Below are 25,940 nucleotides of genomic sequence, written 5' to 3'. Positions count from 1 at the left end.
ACGCGTCCGTCGGATGATTTTTAAAAATTATCTATCACCTAGCTAGCCGTCGGATGCCGATCTAACGCCTCGCATCCCCGACGCATGGTCAGTAGTTATTTCCTGAAACGACGCTTGAGTTACGGAAATTTTCGTTTTGTTGCAAGAAATAAACTTTGGATCCGTTAATTCCTGAAACAACGGTCGAGTTTCAGAAACAATTTGCTTGTTGCAGAATATATTTTTTTCGTCTTTCTATAACATAGATATTTTTACGGAAGAATTTTTTGAAACAACGGTCGAGTTTCAGGAATTTTTACAACGAAAGTCACGTTGCAGCCGGGATCCATGCTCAACGGAGAGTCGGGCGCGCGAGCAGGGACGCATCTCCAGCGAGGCAGAGAAGCTCCCCGGCGGCGGGAGCTCACCGGCGTTCGCGCCGCACACCTCCTCGTTCGCGCGCGAGGTGGGGATCCGGCGATCCGGCGAGGGGCTGGATCTCGTCGGCGAGGTGGGGATCCAGCGAGCTAGCGAGGACCGACGGCGGCGGCGGTTCGCCGGACTCCGGCAGGCTCGTCCCCGATAGCAGAGGAGCCACGAGGAGGAACCTGGAGTGCTCCAGCTTCAGCCCCCGTTCCTGAAACAACGCTTCAGTTTCTGAAACAACGAGTCAGTTTTGAAAAATGATTCGTGATCGAGGCGAGATCTAACGGACGAGCGGACGGCGGATGGATCAACGGATCAGCCGGTGGGATATAATCTTTTCTCAACAATTATTTACCCGGGGGAAATAGTTAGACCTTGAGTGAACGCTGGTTTGGTTCGCAGTATTCAGTGAACGCGGCAATGTAAAAAAACTAAAATGTAGATGTATTCTCCGTGGTAAGTTGAGAGCACAGGAAGATGTAACACATCTTGTTTAGTTGCACCACAGAAAAATGTGAGAACTTTCTGAAAGATTGCATGCTCCCCAGAGTTATCCCAAAAATAGAGGAGTTTTGTTGACTTTCGAAATGCATGCAAATAGCCAATATAACAGATTCGTGAGGCTCTCGATCATAAAAAAAGAAACAAACAAACTATGTAGCTGCAGAATTAACGCAATGTCATGAACAAAATGTACAAGATTAAAAATAGCATCCGATGTGCAATGACTACGGTGCTTTTGTTAGGTATATGTCCCACGGCTACGTTAGACGGGTTAAACTCGGCCGGTGCCACCGCAGCAAATAATAGAGAGGAGGTAGCAGCACACGACCAACAAACCAAATCCGCACAAGAACTACCACGAGATAAACTTATGACCCGCGCTTCCACTAGCGACTAGACATCGCTCGCTCACGGCCGGCCATCACATGCGAAGATGCTACTAGAGTAGTAAACTGTGTGGCGTATAATGGCCAACAACCGCCGATCCTCTCCTTTTGCTTCTGCCTAATTGTATTGCAAAATAATTCTCCACGGGGAGACGGTCCTGGAGATCGTTCGCTCGTTCGGACATTACCATCATGATCGCCCGCGACACATTGCATGGCCATTTATGCTGCTATATGAATTGGCAGCGATAACAGTTCTGTGCAACTACACCAGATATGCATGAAGAGTGCGATGTTTGTGTGCTCGGGCACCTTGGTGCCCTTTTTCTAAAAAAAATCAAAAAACATATTTAAAAGTTTCAAAAAAAATTAAAATAATTATGTGGAAACTTATATGTATTCATTACAAATCAGTGAAATTTTGTTTTAAAAAAATGTAATTTGTAAGCTGTACAAAAATAACAAAATTTTGGTCCAATAACAAAAGAAAGAAGCCCATTTAGAAATACATATTTGTCATTTCTTTGTATGCCACGTGTGAAAGTAAAATGATTTGAAATTTTGCAAATACATAACATACATGTTTGTGTGTGTACACAAAAAGTTTCAGTTTTTTTCGCATTATAGAAATATGATTTTTGAAAACGGGCACCGTGGTGCCCGTGCACCATTTGCAATTTTCGATGCATGGAGAGCTACTTGCTTTTTAATGGACCGAAAAGTTCTGTCGGTACAGAATTTGACCGGCCCATTGCCTGTTTTAAAGCAGCCAATTCGTGAGGGCCACGGGCGAGGAGAAAGAGTCAACCCCAATTACTCATGCCTTGTGTCATTAGCAATGGCATGAATGTGCCATTGTCAATTTGCTGTAAGAGAAGAGAAGATCTGTTCTATGCAGGGTACTCGTGAAAGATCGACGGGAAAGGAAATCGTAGCTCTAGAACGAGTGGAGTTTTCCAGCAAAAAAGGAAAGAAAAAATAAAGCGCGGAGTAGGTAGCAAATACCAGGTGGAGAATCAACGAAGAAACCAAAAGTTAGTTAGCATATACTGCATAGTCAAAGTCAAGTCTACTGAAGATGAGTAGGCGACCAGAAAAAATATCTGCGATTTGTATCATCTCGAACCAATGCTACCAGAACAAAAGATGAAAAGAACCGGTAGTAAAACTTGACCCGTCTCAGGAGTATTGAAAAGCTACAGATAACAAATTATCAGACAGCGGCCAGGCCTTATATACAGCACATGCACGTTGAGTTCTGCCAAGAATGTGCATATCAAAGTGCATATATGATTTACCAAGGAGGCTCTTGTCTGAACCTGGAAACAAAGAGCACCAAAACTAACAAGAGCACCACTGGACAAATGTATCAGGCCAGGCCAGGAGGGTTACCTTTTCTCTTATCGGAAGGCCAGGCCAGTTAGCAATAGCAGGTAACACATGGTCTGAACTCTGAAGATCCAAAACTAAAAGAAGCAGAAAGTCTAAATGCCATAGTTTATAGGCTGGAAACGAAATAGATGCTCTTTGTTTGAAAGATGAAGAGGTAGGGGATTGAGAGTTGAGAATATAAATAAACATATGAATCCTAGTACAAGTACCAGAAACCAAAAGGGGGGAGGAAACAGAGTCAACCCCAATTGCTTATGTCTTGTGTCATTAACAATGATACTTCTCTTGGCACGAAAGGGTCATTGTCAATTTGCTGTAATAGAAGGTCTGTTATATGGAGGGTTCTCATGAAAGATCGACGGGAAAGAAAATCGTAGCTCTAGAAAGCGTCGAGTAAATACCAGGTGAAGAATCATCCAAGAAACCAAAAGCCAGTTCAACGTACTACTAGAGTCAAAGTCAAGTCTACTGAAGATGAGTAGCTGACCAGAAAAAATATGAGCTATTTGTATCCTTTGGAACCAATGCTACCAGAACAAAAGAACCCGTAACTTGACCAGACTTGTCTAATTCAGGTTCCTCTTCTGGACTACTGAAAATCTACAGATAACAAATTATCAGATCGGCAGGCAAGCCTTACATTACGTGCAGGTTGAGTTGTGCCAAGAATGTGCAGACGAAAAGTGCATGTATGATTGACCGGGAAAACTCTTGTCTAAGTTTTTCTTTAGGGCGGCTCTTGTCTGAACCTGGAAACAAAGCGCCCCAAAACTAAATCTAGTTGCAGTAATAATAATCGCATGACAAGAGGAGTATTATATGTATCAGGCTAGGCCAGGACGGTTACCAACAGCAGGTATGAATAGTCTGAACTCTGAAGGTCCCAAAACTAAAGGAAGCAGAAAAGGGGCAAAAATGGCCTGTAGGTCTAAATGCCATAGCCTACAGTCCGGAAAAATAGGCGCTCTTTCTTTGAAGGGGGAGTTCAGGGCTTGAGAGTAAAGAATAAATAAACATATGCATCAGCATGCACAAAGATTGTGAATGATCATTACTTATGCTGAGAACTCCGCATACAGATTGTCAAAGATCACCACATGCATCCTACGAAGAAGTACCAGAAACAACTAGTACTTTCTACTTAGAAGTCTGTAAATTTCCTACCCGTAGTCACACAAAACTGTTATATTCATACTAATAGCTCGGAGTTGCACGGTGAAAAAAAAGACTAGGAGTTATATACAGCAAGGTAACTGATCTGTCAACTGAGATTTGACAACAATACTCCAGACTAACCGACTGCTGATTCGGCACATGGTATGTTACCTTCATCGTGACCATGACACGGCATCAATCTCATCCCTTGCTGACTTGTATAGCTCAAGCCTCTTAAAGCATTGCTGCCTGCGTCCCATAAGAGCAGGATCCTCATCAAGGAGTAGCGCGAGCTGCTTAGCCTACACAGGAAATTGATCAATGAGACAACTGAAAGGAGAAGGAATGAACATATTTAGACAACAAAACAAGACACCTACATCTTTACTGCCCACTTGAATATAGAAATAGTTCAGCAGGGACCGCTTGGCTTCCCGGACTTGACAGTGAACAACAGCCTTGGGAATAGTATTCTTCAGTGTGCCTGATACCATGTCAATGTAGGAGGACACGTTAGAGGCAATCCTCCTGAAGTGTGTGTCAGAGTACCGATCACCAGGAGTGGAAGGTCCAGTTCCAGCATTGTCCACAGGGTATCCAGTTCCAGTCCTGCCCACCTCCTGTGGAAGCTTGCGGAAGAAATCGACCGTCAAATACGCTGACTCCATATCAACCAATCGCACAGTAGTTTTACGACCCTCTTGACGGAAGCTCTCCAGGGCTTTGTAGCATGCAGCAGCAAGCTCCGCTTGAAGAGTGGGAAATCTTCTCAGTTCCTAGTGAAACAATATCACTACAGTAAATACATAACTTATAAAATGTATAAGTGGCAAGTTGGAGTTGAAGTGCGAGAAAACAAACCTCAGTCTCCCCAATTGATTTCCTTACCAGCTCTTTCAGGACATTATGCACCTAAAGTGATGGTAAAAGGGGACTTAGTGGAAGAAACATGGCAAAGCAAGCAACCACAGGAAGAAGAAATCTTACAGCATCTACAGAAGCTTCAGCTGGTCCTCTAAAATAACTGAGACCAGAATCTATCAGTCGACGGTAACCTTGCTCAGGAGCAATTAAATGAGGCTGATAACCATCAGCTTGTGACACAATCCGTTTAACGTTTTGCAAGGAGAGGTAGCGGTCAAATGGAAGCTTCCGCAGAGCAGCAGGGAGTTGGTTATCAAAGACCCAGTAAATTTGATCACCACCAGGTCGTCTGTATATTTTAATATCCATGTTACAGATTATGACCAAGAAAAATAAAGACATGAGATGATCAAAATGGAACTTACCCTCCATCAAGATGTTCTTTAAATATTTTGTCAAATGCACGGCACAACTCCAGGACAAGATATAACTGAGCCTGCACAAGTACATGAATGAAGTTACATATGTCTGTTTGACTCCAATGCAATTTAGCTCAAAAGTTTCGTTGATTACCCCAGCGTCTGATCCAATAGGTCTACCAAGGTGATCCATCTCAGATTCAAGCTCATCAATAGTTTTGTTTATCAAAGATGTGATGCTTGGAATGCGTGCCCTAATAACTGCCTCGAGTTGCTGAGAGATAGAAACAGGATTGCATGATGAGACCACTGCTACCTTACCAAGAACAAGAATGAAAACACTAGAAGGATGATTTGAACCTGTGAAAGAAGTTTAGCAAGATATTCTGAACCCATCCTGCTGGCTAAATGAGCATATTCAGGGCTAGAAACAAAGAACTCTTGTTCTTTTTCTCTAGCAATAATCATGTCAACATTCCTGTTGATATCTGCTTGTGAGCGGTTAACAATTCCAACCCATGGGTGTTGTAGCTTGTAAGCTCTTCCTTCAAGAACCTTAGCGAGAAGAACGAGTATTGGGCATTATTAGGTCTTTAATAAGCCCAAAATGCACAAAAAGAGTAGAGTGAGTAGAAGCATACATCAAGTGCATCTGTTCCCTTGTCCATCAAATCAAGCTTAGTCAACACGCCAAAGGTCCTTTCACCTACGAAAATTTAAAATGATCCCTCAGACAAGAAACATTGTAGGTGCATCAAACAGATAATTTTGTCACTGTGGGGAGAATATCAATCAAATGTGAACAAGCCATAAAATATTAGAAAAGAGAACCAGTAGTCTATGCCATTGGAGTGAAATGTACATCCCACGTGGCTCAGTAACCATTAATCAACCACAATAATCTAGAGTTAAAACCAAACACTTGCTGAGCTATGCATGGGTTCCACCTAAAAGATGTTGTTTTGTTATTTTTCATGTTGAACATCCATGGTGCTAAAATCTTTGAAGCAAATGACATCAGCAAATATTATGAGCTATGACACTGATAGGTGTGTAAAACATAAGTACATACATAATTAGTCAACATCATACTTAAGGATTGTACCATCGGATAATAGAACTAGTAGATCACAACAAAATAAGTGCAGAATTTTGGTTCATACCAGTTGGATCAACATCCCGAGCAAGCTTAATGGCATCCGATGTTGCTATATCTTGATTGGCAGGAGATATAGCAAGTATAATACAGTTTGGCTACAAAAGAAGATTGGAATGTGTCACTCCATAGGTAAATATCAACATGCATGTCTTATGTATGTCAAGTGCACCCCATTGAAGAAAAAGCAGTACCTTCTCAACGTATAAGCGCACCATGTTTTCGATATCCTGGGCAATGCTTTCAGGTTGCCCCTCTGAAAAGAGATGACAACATGGTGAATGAAAATTCCTTGTGAACATTTCCTAGATCAGAAAATGTGAAAAAATAGACATTTTCATACCTGTAGCAACCTTGGTTAGACCCGGCAGATCAATCAATGTTAAGTTGACAACTGCAATAGCCAACTGAATAGAATAAATGACTTATCAAGAAAATTCGAAGTAAGACCCCTCCAGAAAAAGATTAAGACCCAGGAAGATGCAAGAGCTGCATGAATGCTATTGTTTATAAACTAAGATTCTCTATATAAACACCACCATGAAAAAGGAATGAGAGCAAAGATTACATGGCTACTGTTGTCAAACAGAGAAGTTGTAGTGATATTCATATAAAATAGAACTGCAAATTTATACTTAGCAAATACCAGCAACAATATTTCTCCATCAATGTACCACTAAGTTTTATGCACTTATGCCCCCAAGGTATAATACCGTTTGGTGAGTATATGCTGAGATGAATAGGGACCGGAGATATTTGTTTTGACCTCCCCGTCAACCTATCAGTTTCATCTTCGATTTCGTTACGCACAAGAGCTGCAGAAAACAGACAAACAACATGTACACAATAAGCAGCTGATCAACTAGAGTTGCTTCCTGGTAATGCAAATACTGAAACTATTCCAAATTCATTTCAGGATATCATATTTTTTCTGAAGGATGATGTGTGTGATTTATTTAGATACATGTGGCCATATGCAAATCAGCCTGATAAAAAACACATAATACTTGAACTGGTAGCACCAGACGCAGGTTGGTCAAACAAAATTGTTTAGATCAGCCAGTCTCAGCATCAACACCTACTCATTGAATCACTGATGGACATGCCCTAAACACTTAAGCAACACAATCAAGTGCATAATGTAGTCTGAACTATCCGCATAGGGTGGAAACTAGAGAGAGAGTGACCATAGAACTTTTATCTAAAACTCCCCATTGCACCTGACTCATCCTTGTGGAGTAGAAGATTAGAACCATATCGATAGGCAATAGTAAAACCACAAAAAAAATTATATAGTAACGCTCTACCAGCCACTGCATCATCAAGTGCCCACAGCCTGAATATTATCACACATATGTAGCTACGCAGAACTTGTATTGACCAAGACAACTTCTGGTGCAGGTGCAGGTGCAAATGTAAATATTATTACACTGCACTTGTTAATAGCACAGCAAATCATGGTAGACATTGAAAAATCAGGCATCCATTACTACTACTAGTTACTCCAAGCATAACCCCTGAATAACCCCCTAACTGCACATGACTGAAACTGCATGCGCGCGGGCAGAGAGAGCTCACCGAAATCGGTGAACCGACGCTTTGGCGCATGCAGGAACTCGGCGTACTCCTGCTCCCCGACCTCGGTCTTGTGCAGCTGCAGAACCAGTGGCCTCCTCGTCACGATCCCTTCGAACCACAGCGCACAACCAGAAATTAAACGGTTAAAACAAACGGCACAAAAGCTCGAAAACTCGGAGCCGGACGCGGGATTCGCTGCCATACCAGAGCCTCGAGGAAGGAAGTCACGCCCGACGATGCTCTCCAGCACGGACGACTTCCCCGAACTCTGCACGTACGAACGCAACCGGGCGCAGAAAAAACAAACTCAGGCGTCACAGCAATTAAGCCACGAAACGAAAACCCTAGGCGGGGCGAGCACAGGCGATCGAAGGTAGGAGTCCGACCTGCCCTCCGACGACGGCCACGGAAGGCAGCGCCTCCCACAGGGCGGGGAGGGAGGCGGCGCCGCCGTCGCCGCCGTGGTCGCCGAGCACGGTGCAGGCGCGCTGGATGCGGTTCACGAGCTCGATCACGTTCTCCATGGTCGCCATCTGCGCAGCCCTGGCAGTTGGGGTGGAAGGTTCTAGAAGGTGCGGGAGGGGGGGGAGGGAGAGAGACGGCGTTGCGCTGCTGCGCGAGAGGTGTCCCTGCGGACGAAGGAAGCAGAGAGGCGTTGCTGTCGTGGAAATTGAGAATCGGCTTCGTCGGCCTGTATTTGTAACTGCCAGTTTTACCCCTCCCGATATTTCCAACTTTCCAAGTCGCCAAGCGCAAAAGAAAGACGAGTCCAAGCCGCGGCTTTGTGCACCAAAATTTTGGAGTTGTTTAAAGAAATGAATACAGTAGTTACTTACTTACTTTTAAACTTAACATAAAAATTTATTAGAGAAAATGAAGAGCCGTTCTCTTGATATTTCTGTAGATGTCATTTCTTTTTGGACGGGAAACTCTGCATGTGTCACTGTAGAAAAAAAAGGAAAAAAAAATAAATCTCCGCATGTGTTGTAAATTATGCTGACCGGACGATTGATAAAAGCGCTCGCGTCGATTCCTATTCGATTGTTCTTACCTACGTCATTTCTTTTTTCTTGTTTACACATGTGACATGTCACTCATCATGCCCCTATCTTCTTGCCATTCCCATATTCTTTTTCTTCCAATGTCATCCAATCTTCTTTCCCCCAACACATGAATCCTCACGGCCACGCAGACCCTGTTGTTGATGGCTAACCCACCTCTAGTGCATTGACCCCACCCAAACCACACCCCCCTTGTTGAATATGTCCTATAGAATAAAATGATTATTATCATATTTTCTTGTTCATGGTAATCGTTTATTTTTCAAGTTATAATTGTATGGGAATCGTTTCCAGACGAACGCTTCGGTCGGTCCATCTCGCACCGTCTCATGCGACTAGATCAAGCGGCTCGCATCTCGTCTCGCACCCTTATCTCGTGCGGGGACTCTCTCTTGAGCGACCTCCTCCTACCGCGCGCTCCTGCTTCTTTCGATTCCACCATTACGGAGGCAAGAAGTACGAGCAAGCGAGAGGCGACGACGCTTGGCCCCGGCAAGGCCGCCTTCTGCCCCGCATCGGCAGCGAGCTGCGACAGTGAGCAGCCCTGGCGAGCGATGACGGCAAGCTGGGACGGGCGCACAGACCCGGCGAGCGGCGACGGCCACTAGCCCCGGCGAACGGCGCCCAGCCCCAGCGAGGTTGCCTTTTCCCCAGTCCCCGCGAGCACAACCACCTCTTTTCCCAGCTCCGGCGCACGAGCTACATAACTGCGATGGCGAGGCACACACATGACACATGAATGCTAGAACCAACATTGATTTTTGGTACATGCTTTAACCGACATTACAATTTGTTACAATCGACATCGTTGTCTGCTACCACCGGTGTCGCATTTTGCTACATCGCACATGACTTCGCGATTTTTGCTTCAACCGGCAACAGAAAAAGTTACATCTGATGACGTGATTTGCTGCAACGACCACGATGAAATTTGTGGTGGCGACAACGGCGCTGCAATTTTTGTTGAAACCAGTAGCATAAAAAGCTACCACCGTCTGTCAATTTTGCTACAACCAGCAACGAAAATAGCTTCAAACGTCGTGAAAAAAGCTTCAAGCGACATGGAAAAAGCTTAAACCACGGAAAAAGTTTCAACCGAATTGAAAAAAGCTTCAACCGGAGTTTAAAAAAGCTTCAAATTGGGGGACAAGTTTGTGCACGCACAAGACGCGACGGTGACGAGCAGCGAGCGACGGGGGGAGAGGGCATGGGGTGCTGTGACGAGCGGTGATGATGGGGAGAGGACGTGGGTGCTCGTGGGGCAGGAGGTCGGAGGCACGTGGGGATAGAGGTTGAAGACGAAGTCAAAGACAGGATGAGATGCAAGATCTGACGGCTATTGGAGGCCAGATCTAACGGCTGCTGCCCGACCGGCCGAAAATTTGGCCGGCGCGCCGGTGCAGAGTGCTGCCCTAATTGTATTTATCGGGAACTCAGATACATATGTGGATACATAGACAACACCGTGTACCTAGTGAGCCTCTACTAGACTAGCTCGTTAATCAAAGATGGTTAAGATTTCCTAACCATAGACATGAGTTATCATTTGATAACGTAATCACATCATTGGGAGAATGATGTGATGAGCAAGACTCAACCATAAGCATGTCATTTGATTGTATCGCTAAGTTTATTGCTACTATTTTCTACATGTCAAGTATTTGTTCCTAAGACCATGAGATCATGCAACCCCTTGAGACCAGAGGAATGCCTAGTGTGTATCGAATGTCACTTCATAACTGGGTGATTATGAAGGTACTCTACACGTATCTCTGAGGCTGTCTGTTGGGTTGGCATGGATCGAGACTGGGATGTGTCACTCTAAAGGGCGGAGAGGTACCTCTAGGCATTCTCGGTAATACAACATCACAAGAAGCTTGCAAGCAATGTGAATAAGGAGTTAGTCACAGGATCTTGTATTACGTAATGAGTAAAGAGACTTGTCGGTAACGAGATTGAACTAGGTATGGAGATACTGACGATCGAATCTCGGGCAAGTAACATACCGATGGACAAAGGGAACTTCATACATGATTTTTTTTTTTGACCGGAACTTCATACAGGATTGACTGGATCCTTGACATCGTGGTTCGACCGATAAAGATCTTCGTAGAATATGTAGGAACCAATATGGACATCTAGACCCCACTACTGGTTATTGAATATAGAGATGTCTCGGTCATGTCTACATGATTCTCGAACCCGTAGGGTCCGCACGCTTAACATTCGACGATGATATAGTATTGCTGAGTTATATATCTTGGTGACCGAATGTTGTTCGGAGTCCCAGATGAGATCCTAGACATGACGAGGAGTTCCAGAATGGTACGTAGGTAAAGATTCATATATGGGAAGTTGGTATTCGGGTTCCCGAATAGTTGTTGGACTTAGCGGGTTTATGTTGGGGATACGAGAAGGGTTCCGGGGTCCACCTGGGAGGTCCATGTAACGACCAAGATGCGGTCCTTTCCGATCTGGGGATCGAGGCCCCGAATAGGAAAGAAGCGCATCTAAGCGTTTCGCAAACACGTAACACAACACATACATAATAAATAAAGATAGACAATCAGGGATTCAATTGCCTTCTCATAATTATCTCAAAGTACATCACACATACAACCAAGGTAGTTCCGCTACGGACTACAAAACATAGAAAGGCTATGCTACCCTGCCTGCAGGCCCACGATCACGACCACGCCTCAATCTTCTGGATAGTTCACGTAAAGGCGGTCTGTCTCCTTGTCGTACTGCCACGCCAGCTGGGTGCGTTGGGATCATCTGTCTCTGGGGTACCTGAACCTGTTTGGATTTTGGAGGAATCCGTGAGCCACGGGGACTGAGCAATCTAAGACCTTGGTGCCAGAACTAGTCAAGTTATTAGGTACGATAAGGTGAAGTGTTTAAGGTTGCAGCATCCTAAGCTTGATTTGGTGGCTATCTTACGTAGCATTTATGAAGGTGGTCTGTGCTAGCGGTCGTGAATACTTGATCACTAAGTGATCCTGAACACCTACCTACGTCATTCATAACCCCACCGTGTTCCCGATCGAAGAGAGATCTTCGAGGGGACAGTCACGGTTACGCACACAGTTGGCAATTTTATTAGCTTTTGTTTAAGTTATCTAATACCGGATGTTAACAAGATATTCCAAGTTGCCACATAACCGCGGGCACGGCTTTCCGAAAGATTAAACCCTGCAGGGGTGCTCCAACTAGTCCAAGACAAACGTACACGGGCCGCAAAGTAATCCTCTATCACGAATCTCGTGATCTCGTCAGATTCCTTAGAGGAAAACCTCAACTCTCGGGGAAACCAAAGCTTCACCGGGATTCCTATACGCAAGATATATCGCTAAGGTAAGGCAAGGCTAGCAGGACCTCCCGACGTGTCGACGACCCTGATAAGAGCCGCGTATGTCAGTCTCAGGACACGCCGGATAAGTGAAGCGTACAGTGGCCAGAGAAATCTCTCGGGTTGCCCCGGGATGGCCCCGCACGGTGCTCTAGTTTGAACCAACACTCATGAGGAGCACTGGCCTGGGTTGTTGATTAAAGATCCTCGGGGTGATCATTCCCTATGCAGTTTATTAAGTGATTAGCAAATTAACACCAATGTTGGGTCCTACCGGACAAGTCTTATCACAAAGCGATTTATCGAGGGGGTCCACATAACAACCCCGAACGTGTTAGGAGCGATCATTATGGAATCAAACACCGGTAACCGGTAACTAAGGCGGCAATAATGGAACAAAGCACCCGGCAAAAGGCTAGGCCTTCCGTCATTTACCAAGTATATAGGTGCATTGATTAAATAATAGAATTTAAGATAATGATATCAAGCTCATGTTATCACATGAGTCAAAGCACCTGCATCTAGCAACGCTAACATTAGTAGCTGAGCAAAGCCTACTTAGCCATTTAAGTTTTGCTAGGAAGGGATTAGTGTATGGGTTCATGGCATATCAATAGGCAATTTAATTCAGTGGTAGGCAGCGAGCAATATGACATGGAAACGTAAACTAGCATAACAAGTCTAGAGATGGAATCAAGGTCATATCATCTTGCCTGTGATATCCTCAACTTGGAATGGTTCTTGTTCGTCCTGCACGTACTCTCCCGAATCCACGTACTCGTTCTCCGATCCCGGTGCTAACCAACATAAGAATAACATCCAATGAACAACGGCACCTCAAGATGCAACAAGCACATGATGCATGAGATGAATATGAGCATGCATCACTAATTTCTATCACTAGCTCAAGCAAAAGAAGCTAATACAAGTTTCTGGACAGTACTGTACCCTAATATATTTTGACATGCATGAGAATGACATTATCAGATGCGTCTCGAGAAAACGATGCAAATGCATATAAATAACTCTACAAACGGAGCTATAGATCAACGGGGATCAACGAAACAAGATATAAAGACCTATGTATCAAAATCATCACCACATACTCAATTGGCACAACCCTGGTGTTTCCAGGTTACCAAGACATATAACAACCCAACATGAATGGATTGGAGCAAGGAAGAACACCACATAACCAACTAAGCACTCACAAACACCAAAATGACAAAACTACACAATCTGCCATAATCTGCATCTTAGCACTTTGTGAGCTACATGCAACATAGCTACGGCCCTCCAAATATGACAAATAATATATGTGGCTGTAGCCAACCAAGAATACTACAAGCACAAGCAATAATCACACCAAAAGGAATTAAACATAGGAAGATACAAGGATGCAAACTTTCCAAAAACCATCAGATCTCAGGGACTTAGTGAAAATTCCTGCACCTGACTTTCTGTCTTTGTTCTGAAGCTTTTTGACAGCAGCCAAAACATAACCTACAGGAGTCCAAATGGGATGAAATTTAACAGGGAGCTTCACAATCATATCAGGTCCAAATTCCTGGCACAAAACTAAGGCTAGATCACAACACAATGACCAGCACAACCTCATCTACAGGAGAAGAAAATATATCCAGATTCTCAGACTTAGTGAAATTCTCAGGTTTGCACTAATCTGAAATTTCCAGCCACATACCCACTTTGTCTAGGCATAACTTGCACACAAGTAACACCAAGAGATAAATGACACCACTATGGGGTAGAGAAAAACCCCTACTACTACCACACAAAAGCTCATGCCCTTGGGCTCAACCTATTCCATGGAAACAAAGAGCAAACTTGCAACACATCTGAAAACGTCAACTCCAGAAAGTACCCTAATGGAAAAACTAACTTCACCACTGGATTCCTTGAGAGATTCTACCCCAAAATCATATATAATATGTGGGCACTTACTTGGAACAAGTGACCACAAATTAAGGAAGAGGAGACTACTCCAAATCATGCCTAGTGAATAGTGCATCATTTCATGTAGTTTCACTATATCAACTACTACATGGTTGAGCTCATCTGCATAATGACAAAGTGACATGGGGGTTTGAACCCCATGTTTGTGTCATGCACATCAACTTCACAACCACTTCTCTCACTAGATCACCCACACACACACACATCATGCCCTCACTCATATTAACACGAGGAGGTGCACAAGTAGCAAGTGGGGCTGTTTTCTCCACACACATACATCACCACACAACCAAATCATGCTCTTGATCAAAACACAAACCTACACATGCTTTCATAGCAATCATCACTAGACCAAGCTCACACACACAAACTATATGTGGTGAGGGGGAAACCACCCACACACATACACACACTCACTATGCTTGCAAGCACAAGATCTACTAGTGCAGCCACATAAACAAGAATAAGCTTGCAATCCTACTAGCATAAAACAACCTACACAAGCTCTACTAAATACATCTTCTTCACTCACAATGCATCAACATGGAAACATAGCTAGCAGCACACAAACTTCCAAGCAGATTATGAGAGGGGGGGGGGGTAATTCCCAGCCTACATGTGCAAAAATGCTACAGGTCTACAAAGAATATGGGGCTGCATAAAAATCAAACAACATTGGAAAGAAAAATAAAAGGAGCAAGGAAAGGAAAAAAAATGGGTAGGCCTGGGATTCGATCCCAGGTGCCCCTGGTACTGTCCTGTGGTGCAAACCACTCTGCTACCATGCGCTAGCTCAAGAGGGAAGGATAGCTAAGCAGGTAAAACTACCATGCTACTGCCGAAAAGAAATTAAAAAGGGGGTTGCACCAGGTGGACTCGAACCCTGCACCTGTTGGAGATACTCACAGAGACACACCACTACACTACGACACGGCTTCTGACAGAATAGAGTTGTATCGCGAGGTATACTATCTCTGCCGCGTGCCTGCTCTGCATAGAGGTGCGCCGGCAACAGGGAGGCCGCCGGTGCACTACTCTGCTGCTGCTGCGTTGCGATGAAGGAACTACTGCTACTGCGCTACGACGAAGGATCTATTGCTGCTACTGCAACGCGGGGAAGATCTGTGCGGCTACTGCCACGCCGAGACACAGCATAATAACTACACCACGAAATGCTGTTGCTGCTGCTCGGTAGTGAGCTCGGCGACAGTAAGGTCGCCGGCTGCCTCGTCGTGCTACTGCTGCCGCTGCGCCACCGGTGGCCGGAGCAGGACAAGTATAAGGAAGCCCTAGTGAACTCCTGCTACTTCTCTAGCTCCATCTAGGCGCCACGCACATCCACCACATGCACCTGCTACCGCCTACGGACAGAGAAGCACACACGCGAACACATGGAACCGGCTGATCTATGGAGGGGGAAGGCAGGAGAGGTTGATCCGCACCTTGGGGAGGAAGAAGGGGTTTGGATCGGGGAAGGTGGCGCCGCCGGAGAGGAAGAAGAAGGCTGCTTCTGCCGATCCGCGGAAGAGGAGGAAGTTCGCCGGGAACACGCCGGTGACGAACTCCTGCCCGTCGTTGTGGTCGCCCCTCGACCTCAATGACAGCGGGAATGGAACGCGGGCGCCTTCCACGAGCCCCCGTACATGGTCGCCGACGCTGCTCGACGGAGACGGCGGGGTAGACGTGGCGATGATCTCTCTCTCTCTCTCTGCTACTCCTACAGAAGCTTACCAGGGAAAGAAGAAGAAGAGAGATGGAGATGGGGAGAAGAGAGGTGGCGGCGGCAGGAGGGAAAGGAGAGGAACCCTAGGCGAGAGGGGCACGGACGCCCAGGTTTTATGGGGCCCCTCGACGTTTGTGCAACGGCGTCACCGCTGGCTCTCTCTTGCACGTTGACGGAAAGGAGCGCTCTGGGGTGACGGCGTATGGAAGAAGAACGAAAGGAAAACGGGCTTGCTGCGCGAGGGAGAGGGAGTGGGCCGGCCAAGGAGAGGGAGCCCACTAGCGCTATGTAGACAAAAAGAAAAACCTGGCTGCTTCTATTTGAAGGAAAGGCCAAAAAAGAAAAAAAAAATACAAGGCAAAAACTACTGGGATAAATTCAAAAGGAAATACCCCCTGGTCATATAAAAATATGACCTATTTAAATAAAATAAGATCAAGAATTTTTTTAGGAGCAGATAATAATTCACAAAACATAATTAATGCCTGTGTTTTGTACTTATTGCACCTGATTAAAACATTTTTAAAAATCACCAAGCTAGCCCAACTTTACACTCAGAATAATCCCTAAACATTGGACATTTTTAAAACAGGGAAGGAAGGAGTGAATCTTGACTTTAAGAAGAAATAGAGAGGGAGGGAGGATGGTTTGAAACCCTAGCAACTTACTATCACATGCACTCATAGTAGCCCCTCAACACACACAAGAACACATGCAACACTAGGTAACTAACCACAAGATCACCACACCACAAGAAATGCTAAGAACATATAGCAACCACATAAGACAAGGCATGCAATGATATGCTATGCATGCATGCATGGGAAGGTAGTAGCAGGAAACACACATGAAATCATGGTACCAAATATAACATCATAATCATGACAAGGTGGACCCACTACAATAGGTTCCAAATAGGGAAGGTTTACATCTGGGGAACTACAAACTCTCCCACACTACAAAGAAGATCTCACCCTCGAGATCTAAGACTGAAAGAAATCGGGAAATTCGGAGCGGAGGTGATCCTCGCGTTCCCACGTAGCCTATTTATCGGAATGGTTAGACCACTGCACTTTGAGAAATTTGACAGTCTTGTTACGGGTCTTGCGCTCAGTCGCCTCGAGAACCGCAACTGGATGCTCACGATAAGAAAGGTTAGGCTGAAGGTCGATGTCTTGAAGATGCACAGTGCGCTCGGGGGTCTTGAAACAGCTCCGAAGCTGAGAAACTTGGAACACATCATGGACATTTGCAAAGGTTGACGGAAGCTCGAGCTGGTACGCAAGGTCGCCTCTCTTGCCAACCACTCTGAACAGACCAACGAAACGAGGCGCAAGCTTGCCTTTGATGCCAAAGCGTTGCGTACCCTTCATAGGCGACACCTTGAGATAGACAAAGTCATCAAGCTCATAAGACATGTCACGGTGCTTGCTATCATAATAGCTCTTCTGACGGGACTGAGCTGCTCTGAGGTTGTCGCGAATGATCTGACACATCTCCTCAACTTCTTCTATCATATTATTCCCAAGGATCTGACGCTCGCCGGTCTCGGACCAGTTCAGCGGAGTACGACACTTCCCGCCATAAAGAATCTCAAACGGAGCCTTGCCAGAACTAGCTTGATAACTGTTGTTATACGAGAACTCCGCGAAAGGCAGACAATCTTCCCACTTCATGCCAAAAGAGATAACACATGCTCTCAGCATATCCTCAAGAACTTGATTCACTCTCTCCACTTGACCACTAGTCTGAGGATGGAACGCTGTGTTGAAGCAGATCTTCGTGCCCATAGCAGACTGAAAGGAGTCCCAGAACTTCGAAGTGAAGATACTTCCGCGATCTGAAGAGATCATCATAGGCACACCGTGCAAAGAGACAATTCTGGAGGTGTACAACTCTGCCAGCTGAGCTGCTGAAATGGACTCCTTGACTGGAAGGAAATGAGCCACTTTACTCAACTTGTCGATGACGACGAAGATAGCATCATTGCCCTTCTTGGACTTCGGAAACCCAGTGACGAAATCCATCTCAATGTGATCAAACTTCCACTCGGGAATCGTCAAAGGCTGCAAGAGGCCCGCTGGGCGTTGATGTTCTGCTTTCACCCTTCGACATACATCACACTCGTTTACGAGCTGAGCAATTTCACGTTTCATACGAGTCCACCAGAATGACTGCTTCAAGTCATGGTACATTTTGGAGCTTCCAGGATGAATAGAGAGCAGAGAGTTATGAGCTTCTTCCATGATTACCTTCCTGAGATCACCTTTCGGGACGACAAGGCGATCCTCGAAAAACAACGTGTCCCTGGCATCAACGGTGAAGCACTTATACTTGGGGAGACTCTTTCCCATGCCAATCTTGACCTTCTTCACCATAGCGTCAAGAAGCTGAGCTGCTCTGACCTGATCTTCCAAGGTAGGAGAGATGTGAAGGTTCGCAAGAAAACCCTGAGGTACTAGCTGAAGATTAAGCTTCCTGAAAGACTCACAAAGACCCGGCTGGAGAGGTTGCAGAATCATACTGTTGCAATATGCCTTCCTTCTCAATGCATCCGCCACAACATTTGCCTTGCCTGGCGTGTACTCAACACTCGGATTAAAATCCTGGAGCATTTCCACCCAACGTGTTTGCCGAAGATTCAAGTTAGGCTGAGTGAAGATGTACTTGAGACTCTTGTGATCGGTGAAGACTTCAACCTTACGTGCCAACAAGAGATGTCTCCAAGTCATCAAGGCGTGTACCACAGCTGCTAGCTCAAGATCATGCACATGATAGTTCTTCTCCACAGGCTTCAACTGCCTGGAGGTATAAGCAACCACCTTCTTATCTTGCATCAGGACTGCACCAAGACCCTGGAGAGAAGCGTTGCAAAAGACCTCGTACGGCTTGGAATCATCCGGAGGGGCCAAGACCGGAGTGGAGATAAGCTTCTCTTTGAGTGTATCGAAGGCCAGTTGACACTCTAGAGACCAAACATACTTAACACCCTTCTGAAGAAGACTAGAGAGCGGCTTGGCGATCTTGGAGAAGTTCTCAACGAACCTTCTGCAATATCCAGCAAGCCCGAGAAAGCTTCGAAGCCGCTTCACATTCTGCGGAGGCTCCCATTCAACAATGGCTTGAACCTTGGACGGATCAACCTTAATGCCCTCGGCAGAGATAATATGCCCAAGATAAACCACTTCTTTCAGCCAGAACTCGCACTTGGAAAACTTGGCATACAGCTTGTATTCTCTCAGTTTATCAAGCACCAATCTGAGATGTACTTCATGATCTTCCTCAGACTCAGAAAAGACCGGAATGTCGTCGAGATAGAGCAAGACAAATTCATTCTTGTATGGGGAGAAAATATAGTTCATCAATCGACAAAATGTCGGAGGAGCATTTGCCAGACCAAAATACATGACCGTATACTCATACGAGCCAAAACTAGTCCTGAATGTCGTCTTCGGAATGTCTTCCTCGCGAATGCGAATTTGATGATAGCCCATTCTGAGATCAATCTTGGAGAATACTTTAGCACCTTTCAACTGTTCGAACAACTCAGTTATGTTCGGAAGTGGATATTTGTTCTTGATTGTCTTCTTGTTCAATGGACGGTAATCGACACACAGCCGGTCCGTGCCATCCTTCTTCTTGACAAACAGAACACCACAGCCCCACGGAGACGAGCTCGGTCTGATCAAACCCAAATGCTCCTGCTCATCGAGTTGCCTCTTAAGTTACTTCAATTCTTCTGGATCCAGCTTGTACGGCCATTTGCACACTGGCTCTGTGCCTGGCTCAAGCTCAATGAAAAACTCAACTTCACGGTGCGGAGGCATGCCTGGTAGCTCTTCAGGAAACACATCTTGATATTCACAGACTACTGGGACTTTCTCAATAGGATTGATCTCACCCTTTTCATTCAAGGAGAACAGACGGATTGTATCATCGCGCGCTGCCAATATAATCACGTCTTCCGAAGAGTGGGTAAGCTTCACTTCTTTGGCTTCACAATCAATTGACGCCTTGTTCATGGCCAGCCAGTCCATACCAAGAATCAAGTCGATGTCAGAATTGCCCAAGACATACGGAGAAGCCAGAAAAGAATAACTGCCCATCTTGACAAAAACATCGGGAACTCTACAATTTGACCTCATCTGAGCACCCGGAGAAACAACACCCAAAGGTCTATGCAAACTTGTCGAGGGAAAATCATGCTTGGTGAAAAATGACTTTGACATAAAGCAATGCGAAGCACCAGAATCGAACAAGACTTTAGCAGGAAAATCATTGACGAGGAGATTACCCATGATCACATCAGAGGAGTTGTCTGCTTCAGCTGCGTTCACCATGTTGACTCGAGCTGATCTGGGGTTGAATTTGACAAGAGCGTTTCTTGGAGGTTTGCCTCGAGGAGGAGGCGGCAGACGGAGCTGAGAAGTACATTTGTTGGCATAGTGACCCTTCTGCCCACATTTGTGACAAGTGACATCTGCTGGCTGCCGGAACTGAATCTGAGGAGGCCCTTGCTTCTGATGCTGGTATCTCTGCTGAAAGCCAGGGTTGGGTGGGTGGGAAGAACCACGACCACCTGAGTGCTTCAGCTGCTCTGAGTGCCGAGGAGGAGGAGGAGAAACCCAAAACCTCTGTTGCTTCTGAACCACCTGAGTCGAGGAAGAGCTGGAATCTCTGAAGCGCTTCTTGGAATTTTCCACCCTGAGCAAGGTTGCCTCTGCTCCGAGAGCTAGGTTGTAGAACTTGTCAAACTCCTCAGGATCGTGCAAGGCAAGAGCTAACTGCAAGTCTTCTTTCAAGCCACCCCTGAACTGATAGATTTTGCTCTTCTGATCCGGGATATCCTGCAGCGCGTAACGGGCCAGCTCGTGGAACTCGACATTGTACTTGTACACAGAATTGCTGCCCTACTTCAAACGCCTGAACTTCTCACGCCTCTCCTCCACAAAACTGGAAGGGATGTAGTGGGACCTGAAGTCACGACAAAACTCGTCCCAAGACATCACCCTGGCGCCTCTGGAGTCCTTGAGCTGCTGCCACCATATAGAAGCCTGTCCCTTCAACTGAAATGTTGCAAACTTGACATAGTCCTCCGGACACACATTGCTACACTCGAAATGTTTGTTCATATCACGGATCCAATCTTCTGCATCAAATGGCTGGTCGCAAGAAGTGAATGTCTTAGGCTGGTTTGACAGGAACTGACTCAGACTCGCAAACTAATTTCCACCATGTTGAAAATTGCCTAGCTGTTGGTTGGCTCTCTCTTGCAACAACTGAATCAGCATCTGGGTGTTTGCATTAGTAGCTGCCATCATCGCTTGCCAGGCCTCTGCAGGAGGAGGCGGCGGCAACGGAGGAGGAGGAGGTGGTGGAGGTGGCATATCCTCACGCCCTGGGGTCTGACGAGTCGGTGGAGCCATCCTGAAGACGGCATCATATTAGTCCACAGAATAATTGAAGATATTGCTGAATCAAAAGACAGAGTATCTGAACAGAATTTAGAAATTCACTTGAACAACATAGCAAGAATGCATCCTCAAAGTGACGGACGACAAAATTCCGATAAGGACCACTGTAACAAGTGTGAGCTAGAATTGCTCGGAACAAACATATGATCGAGATTTCCCAAACCTCAATCAAGCGTCTGTAGGAAGATAGTCCTATAAGATACTACTTGATATCCCACCTATGAATTCCCGAAATAACTGGTCATGCAATCTGGTACACGGATACAAGGAGTATTTCACACAACTCCTAAACTAACCCGTCACCTATATCACATCCTACAACACACAACCAGCATCTCGGACCTTCATCTATAACAGATCCTCGTGATCACAACGATACCAAGTGTGGTAGTACCCCCGAACAATCTACACCAGTACTGGGGATATCGGGGTTATCTCACCACTACCAGTATTGAAGCAATAATGAACACCCTTCGTTCTTAGATACTCAGAAATCTGAATGATGGCGATGTGCGCGGGAATCCCCTCGAGCTCAACTCCCCTGAGACTTAGAGCAGATAGGAGGCACCAAGACAGGATTCCGTCACATCGAAATCATATAGACTTCACAAATACCCGCGTGATCCTAAAATTTTTTTGAGCGAGAAAAGGAGTAGAGTTAAGGATTTCCTAAACCGGGAACCTCACCAGAGCATAGAAGAGGAGAAAAAAGAATCCTACTCTCCGATATAACTAAGACTCAAAACATTTTCTAGACTCGACTCGGCCAAGTACGATCACACAAAGGCTCCTATGGTCGTAAGGCTCTGATTACCAACTTGTAACGACCAAGATGCGGTCCTTTCCGATCTAGGGATCGAGGCCCCGAATAGGAAAGAAGCGCATCTAAGCGTTTCGCAAACAGGTAACACAACACATACATAATAAATAAAGATAGACAATCAGGGATTCAATTGCCTTCTCATAATTATCTCAAAGTACATCACACATACAACCAAGGTAGTTCCGCTACGGACTACAAAACATAGAAAGGCTATGCTACCCTGCCTGCAGGCCCACGATCACGACCACGCCTCAATCTTCTGGATAGTTCACGTAAAGGCGGTCTGTCTCCTTGTCGTACTGCCACGCCAGCTGGGTGCGTTGGGATCATCTGTCTCTGGGGTACCTGAACCTGTTTGGATTTTGGAGGAATCCGTGAGCCACGGGGACTGAGCAATCTAAGACCTTGGTGCCAGAACTAGTCAAGTTATTAGGTACGATAAGGTGAAGTGTTTAAGGTTGCAGCATCCTAAGCTTGATTTGGTGGCTATCTTACGTAGCATTTATGAAGGTGGTCTGTGCTAGCGGTCGTGAATACTTGATCACTAAGTGATCCTGAACACCTACCTACGTCATTCATAACCCCACCGTGTTCCCGATCGAAGAGAGATCTTCGAGGGGACAGTCACGGTTACGCACACAGTTGGCAATTTTATTAGCTTTTGTTTAAGTTATCTAATACCGGATGTTAACAAGATATTCCAAGTTGCCACATAACCGCGGGCACGGCTTTCCGAAAGATTAAACCCTGCAGGGGTGCTCCAACTAGTCCAAGACAAACGTACACGGGCCGCAAAGTAATCCTCTATCACGAATCTCGTGATCTCGTCGGATTCCTTAGAGGAAAACCTCAACTCACGGGGAAACCAAAGCTTCACCGAGATTCCTATATGCAAGATATATCGCTAAGGTAAGGCAAGGCTAGCAGGACCTCCCGACGTGTCGACGACCCTGATAAGAGCCGCGTATGTCAGTCTCAGGACACGCCGGATAAGTGAAGCGTACAGTGGCCAGAGAAATCTCTCGGGTTGCCCTGGGATGGCCCCGCACGGTGCTCTAGTTTGAACCAACACTCATGAGGAGCACTGGCCCGGGTTGTTGATTAAAGATCCTCGGGGTGATCATTCCCTATGCAGTTTATTAAGTGATTAGCAAATTAACACCAATGTTGGGTCCTACCGGACAAGTCTTATCACTAAGCAATTTATCGAGGGGGTCCACATAACAACCCCGAACGTGTTAGGAGCGATCATTATGGAATCAAACACCGGTAACCGGTAACTAAGGCGGCAATAATGGAACAAAGCACCCAGCAAAAGGCTAGGCCTTCCGTCATTTACCAAGTATATAGGTGCATTGATTAAATAATAGAATTTAAGATAATGATATCAAGCTCATGTTATCACATGAGTCAAAGCACCTGCATCTAGCAACGCTAACATTAGTAGCTGAGCAAAGCCTACTTAGCCATTCAAGTTTTGCTAGGAAGGGATCAGTGTATGGGTTCATGGCATATCAAGAGGCAATTTAGTTCAGTGGTAGGCAGCGAGCAATATGACATGGAAACGTAAACTAGCATAACAAGTCTAGAGATGGAATCAAGGTCATATCATCTCGCCTGTGATATCCTCAGTTTGGAATGGTTCTTGTTCGTCCTGCACGTACTCTCCCGAATCCACGTACTCGTTCTCCGATCTCGGTGCTACCCAACATAAGAATAACATCCAATGAACAACGGCACCTCAAGATGCAACAAGCACATGATGCATGAGATGAATATGAGCATGCATCACTAATTTCTATCACTAGCTCAAGCAAAAGAAGCTAATACAAGTTTCTGGACAGTACTGTACCCTAATATATTTTGACATGCATGATAATGACATGATCAGATGCGTCTCGAGAAAACGATGCAAATGCATATAAAGAACTCTACAAACGGAGCTACAGATCAACGGGGATCAACGAAACAAGATATAAAGACCTACGTATTAAAATCATCACCACATACTCAATTGGCACAACCTTGGTGTTTCCAGGTTGACAAGACATATAAAAACCCAACATGAATGGATTGGGGCAAGGAAGAACACCACATAACCAACTAAGCACTCGCAAACACCAAAATGACAAAACTACACAATCTGCCATAATCTGCATCTTAGCACTTTGTGAGCTACATGCAACATAGCTACGGCCCTCCAAATATGACAAATAATATATGTGGCTGTAGCCAACCAAGAATACTACAAGCACAAGCAAGAATCACACCAAAAGGAATTAAACACAGGAAGATACAAGGATGCAAACTTTCCCAAAACCATCCGATCTCAGGGACTTAGTGAAAATTCCTGCACCTGACTTTCTGTCTTTGTTCTGAAGCTTTTTTACAGCAGCCAAAACATAACCTACAGGACTGAAAATGGGATGAAATTTAACAGGGAGCTTCACAATCATATCAGGTCCAAATTCCTAGCACAAAACTATGGCTAGATCACAACACAATGACCAGCACAACCTCATCTACAGGAGAAGAAAATATATCCAGATTGGGCTTGGGCTCAACCTACTACTACCACACAAAAGCTCATGCCCTTGGGCTCAACCTATTCCATGGAAACAAAGAGCAAACTTGCAACACATCTGAAAATGTAAACTCCAGAAAGTATCCTAATGGCAAAACTAACTTCACCACTGGACTCCTTGGGAGATTCTACCCCAAAATCATATATAATATGTGGGCACTTACTTGGAACAAGTGACCACAAATTAAGGAAGAGGAGACTACTCCAAATCATGCCTAGTGAATAGTGCATCATTTCATGTAGTTTCACTATATCAACTACTACATGGTTGAGCTCATGTGCACAATGACAAAGTGACATGGGGGTTTGAACCCCATGTTTGTGTCATGCACATCAACTTCACAACCACTTCTCTCACTAGATCACCCCCCCCCCCACACACATCATGCCCTCACTCATATTAACATGAGGAGGTGCACAAGTAGCAAGTGGGGCTGTTTTCTCCACACACATACATCACCACACAACCAAATCATGCTCTTGATCAAAACACAAACCTACACATGCTTTCACAGCAATCATCACTAGACCAAGCTCACACACACAAACTATATGTGGTGAGGGGTAAACCACCCACACACATACACACACTCACTATGCTTGCAAGCACAAGATCTACTAGTGCAACCACATAAAAAAGAATAAGCTTGCAATCCTACTAGCATAAAACAACCTACACAAGCTCTACTAAATACATCTTCTTCACTCACAATGCATCAACATGGAAACATAGCTAGCAGCACACAAACTTCCAAGCAGATTATGAGAGGGGGGGGGGTAATTCCCAACCTACATGTGCAAAAATACTACAGGTCTACAAAGAACATGGGGCTGCATAAAAATCAAACAGCAAGGGAAAGAAAAATAAAAGGAGCAAGGAAAGGAAAAAAAAATGGGCAGGCCTGGGTTCGATCCCAGGTGCCCCTGGTACTGTCCTGTGGTGCAAACCACCCTGGTACCATGCGCTAGCTCGACACGGAAGGATAGCTAAGCAGGTAAAACTGCCTTGCTGCTGCAAACGCTACTGCTGCCGAAGAGAAATTAAAAAGGGGGTTGCACGAGGAGGACTCGAACCCTGCACCTGTTGGAT

At 45.3% G+C, this 25,940-nt stretch overlaps 1 protein-coding gene across 1 annotated transcript; it reads right to left on the bottom strand.

The window, feature by feature from the left end:
- Nucleotides 1-3,715: 3,715 nt before the first annotated feature.
- On the bottom strand, nucleotides 3,716-8,516 carry LOC123438815 (phragmoplastin DRP1E-like). Its single transcript, XM_045115805.1, has 15 exons — nucleotides 8,246-8,516; nucleotides 8,064-8,127; nucleotides 7,860-7,967; nucleotides 6,995-7,096; nucleotides 6,625-6,675; nucleotides 6,476-6,537; nucleotides 6,289-6,379; nucleotides 5,767-5,831; nucleotides 5,486-5,680; nucleotides 5,280-5,399; nucleotides 5,132-5,202; nucleotides 4,830-5,055; nucleotides 4,704-4,754; nucleotides 4,223-4,618; nucleotides 3,716-4,144 (listed from the first exon to the last, which is right to left on the bottom strand). Exons 1-15 carry the CDS (start codon nucleotides 8,390-8,392, stop codon nucleotides 4,016-4,018), a joined length of 1,878 nt encoding a protein of 625 aa, XP_044971740.1. The 5' UTR covers nucleotides 8,393-8,516; the 3' UTR covers nucleotides 3,716-4,015.
- Nucleotides 8,517-25,940: the final 17,424 nt, after the last annotated feature.

The sequence above is a fragment of the Hordeum vulgare genome, chromosome 1H (genome assembly GCF_904849725.1).
Source record: "Hordeum vulgare subsp. vulgare chromosome 1H, MorexV3_pseudomolecules_assembly, whole genome shotgun sequence".
In the NCBI taxonomy this organism is placed as follows: Eukaryota; Viridiplantae; Streptophyta; class Magnoliopsida; order Poales; family Poaceae; genus Hordeum; species Hordeum vulgare.
The sequence above is the reverse complement of the archived record's forward strand: the minus strand, read 5'-3'. Positions and strand labels throughout refer to the sequence as shown.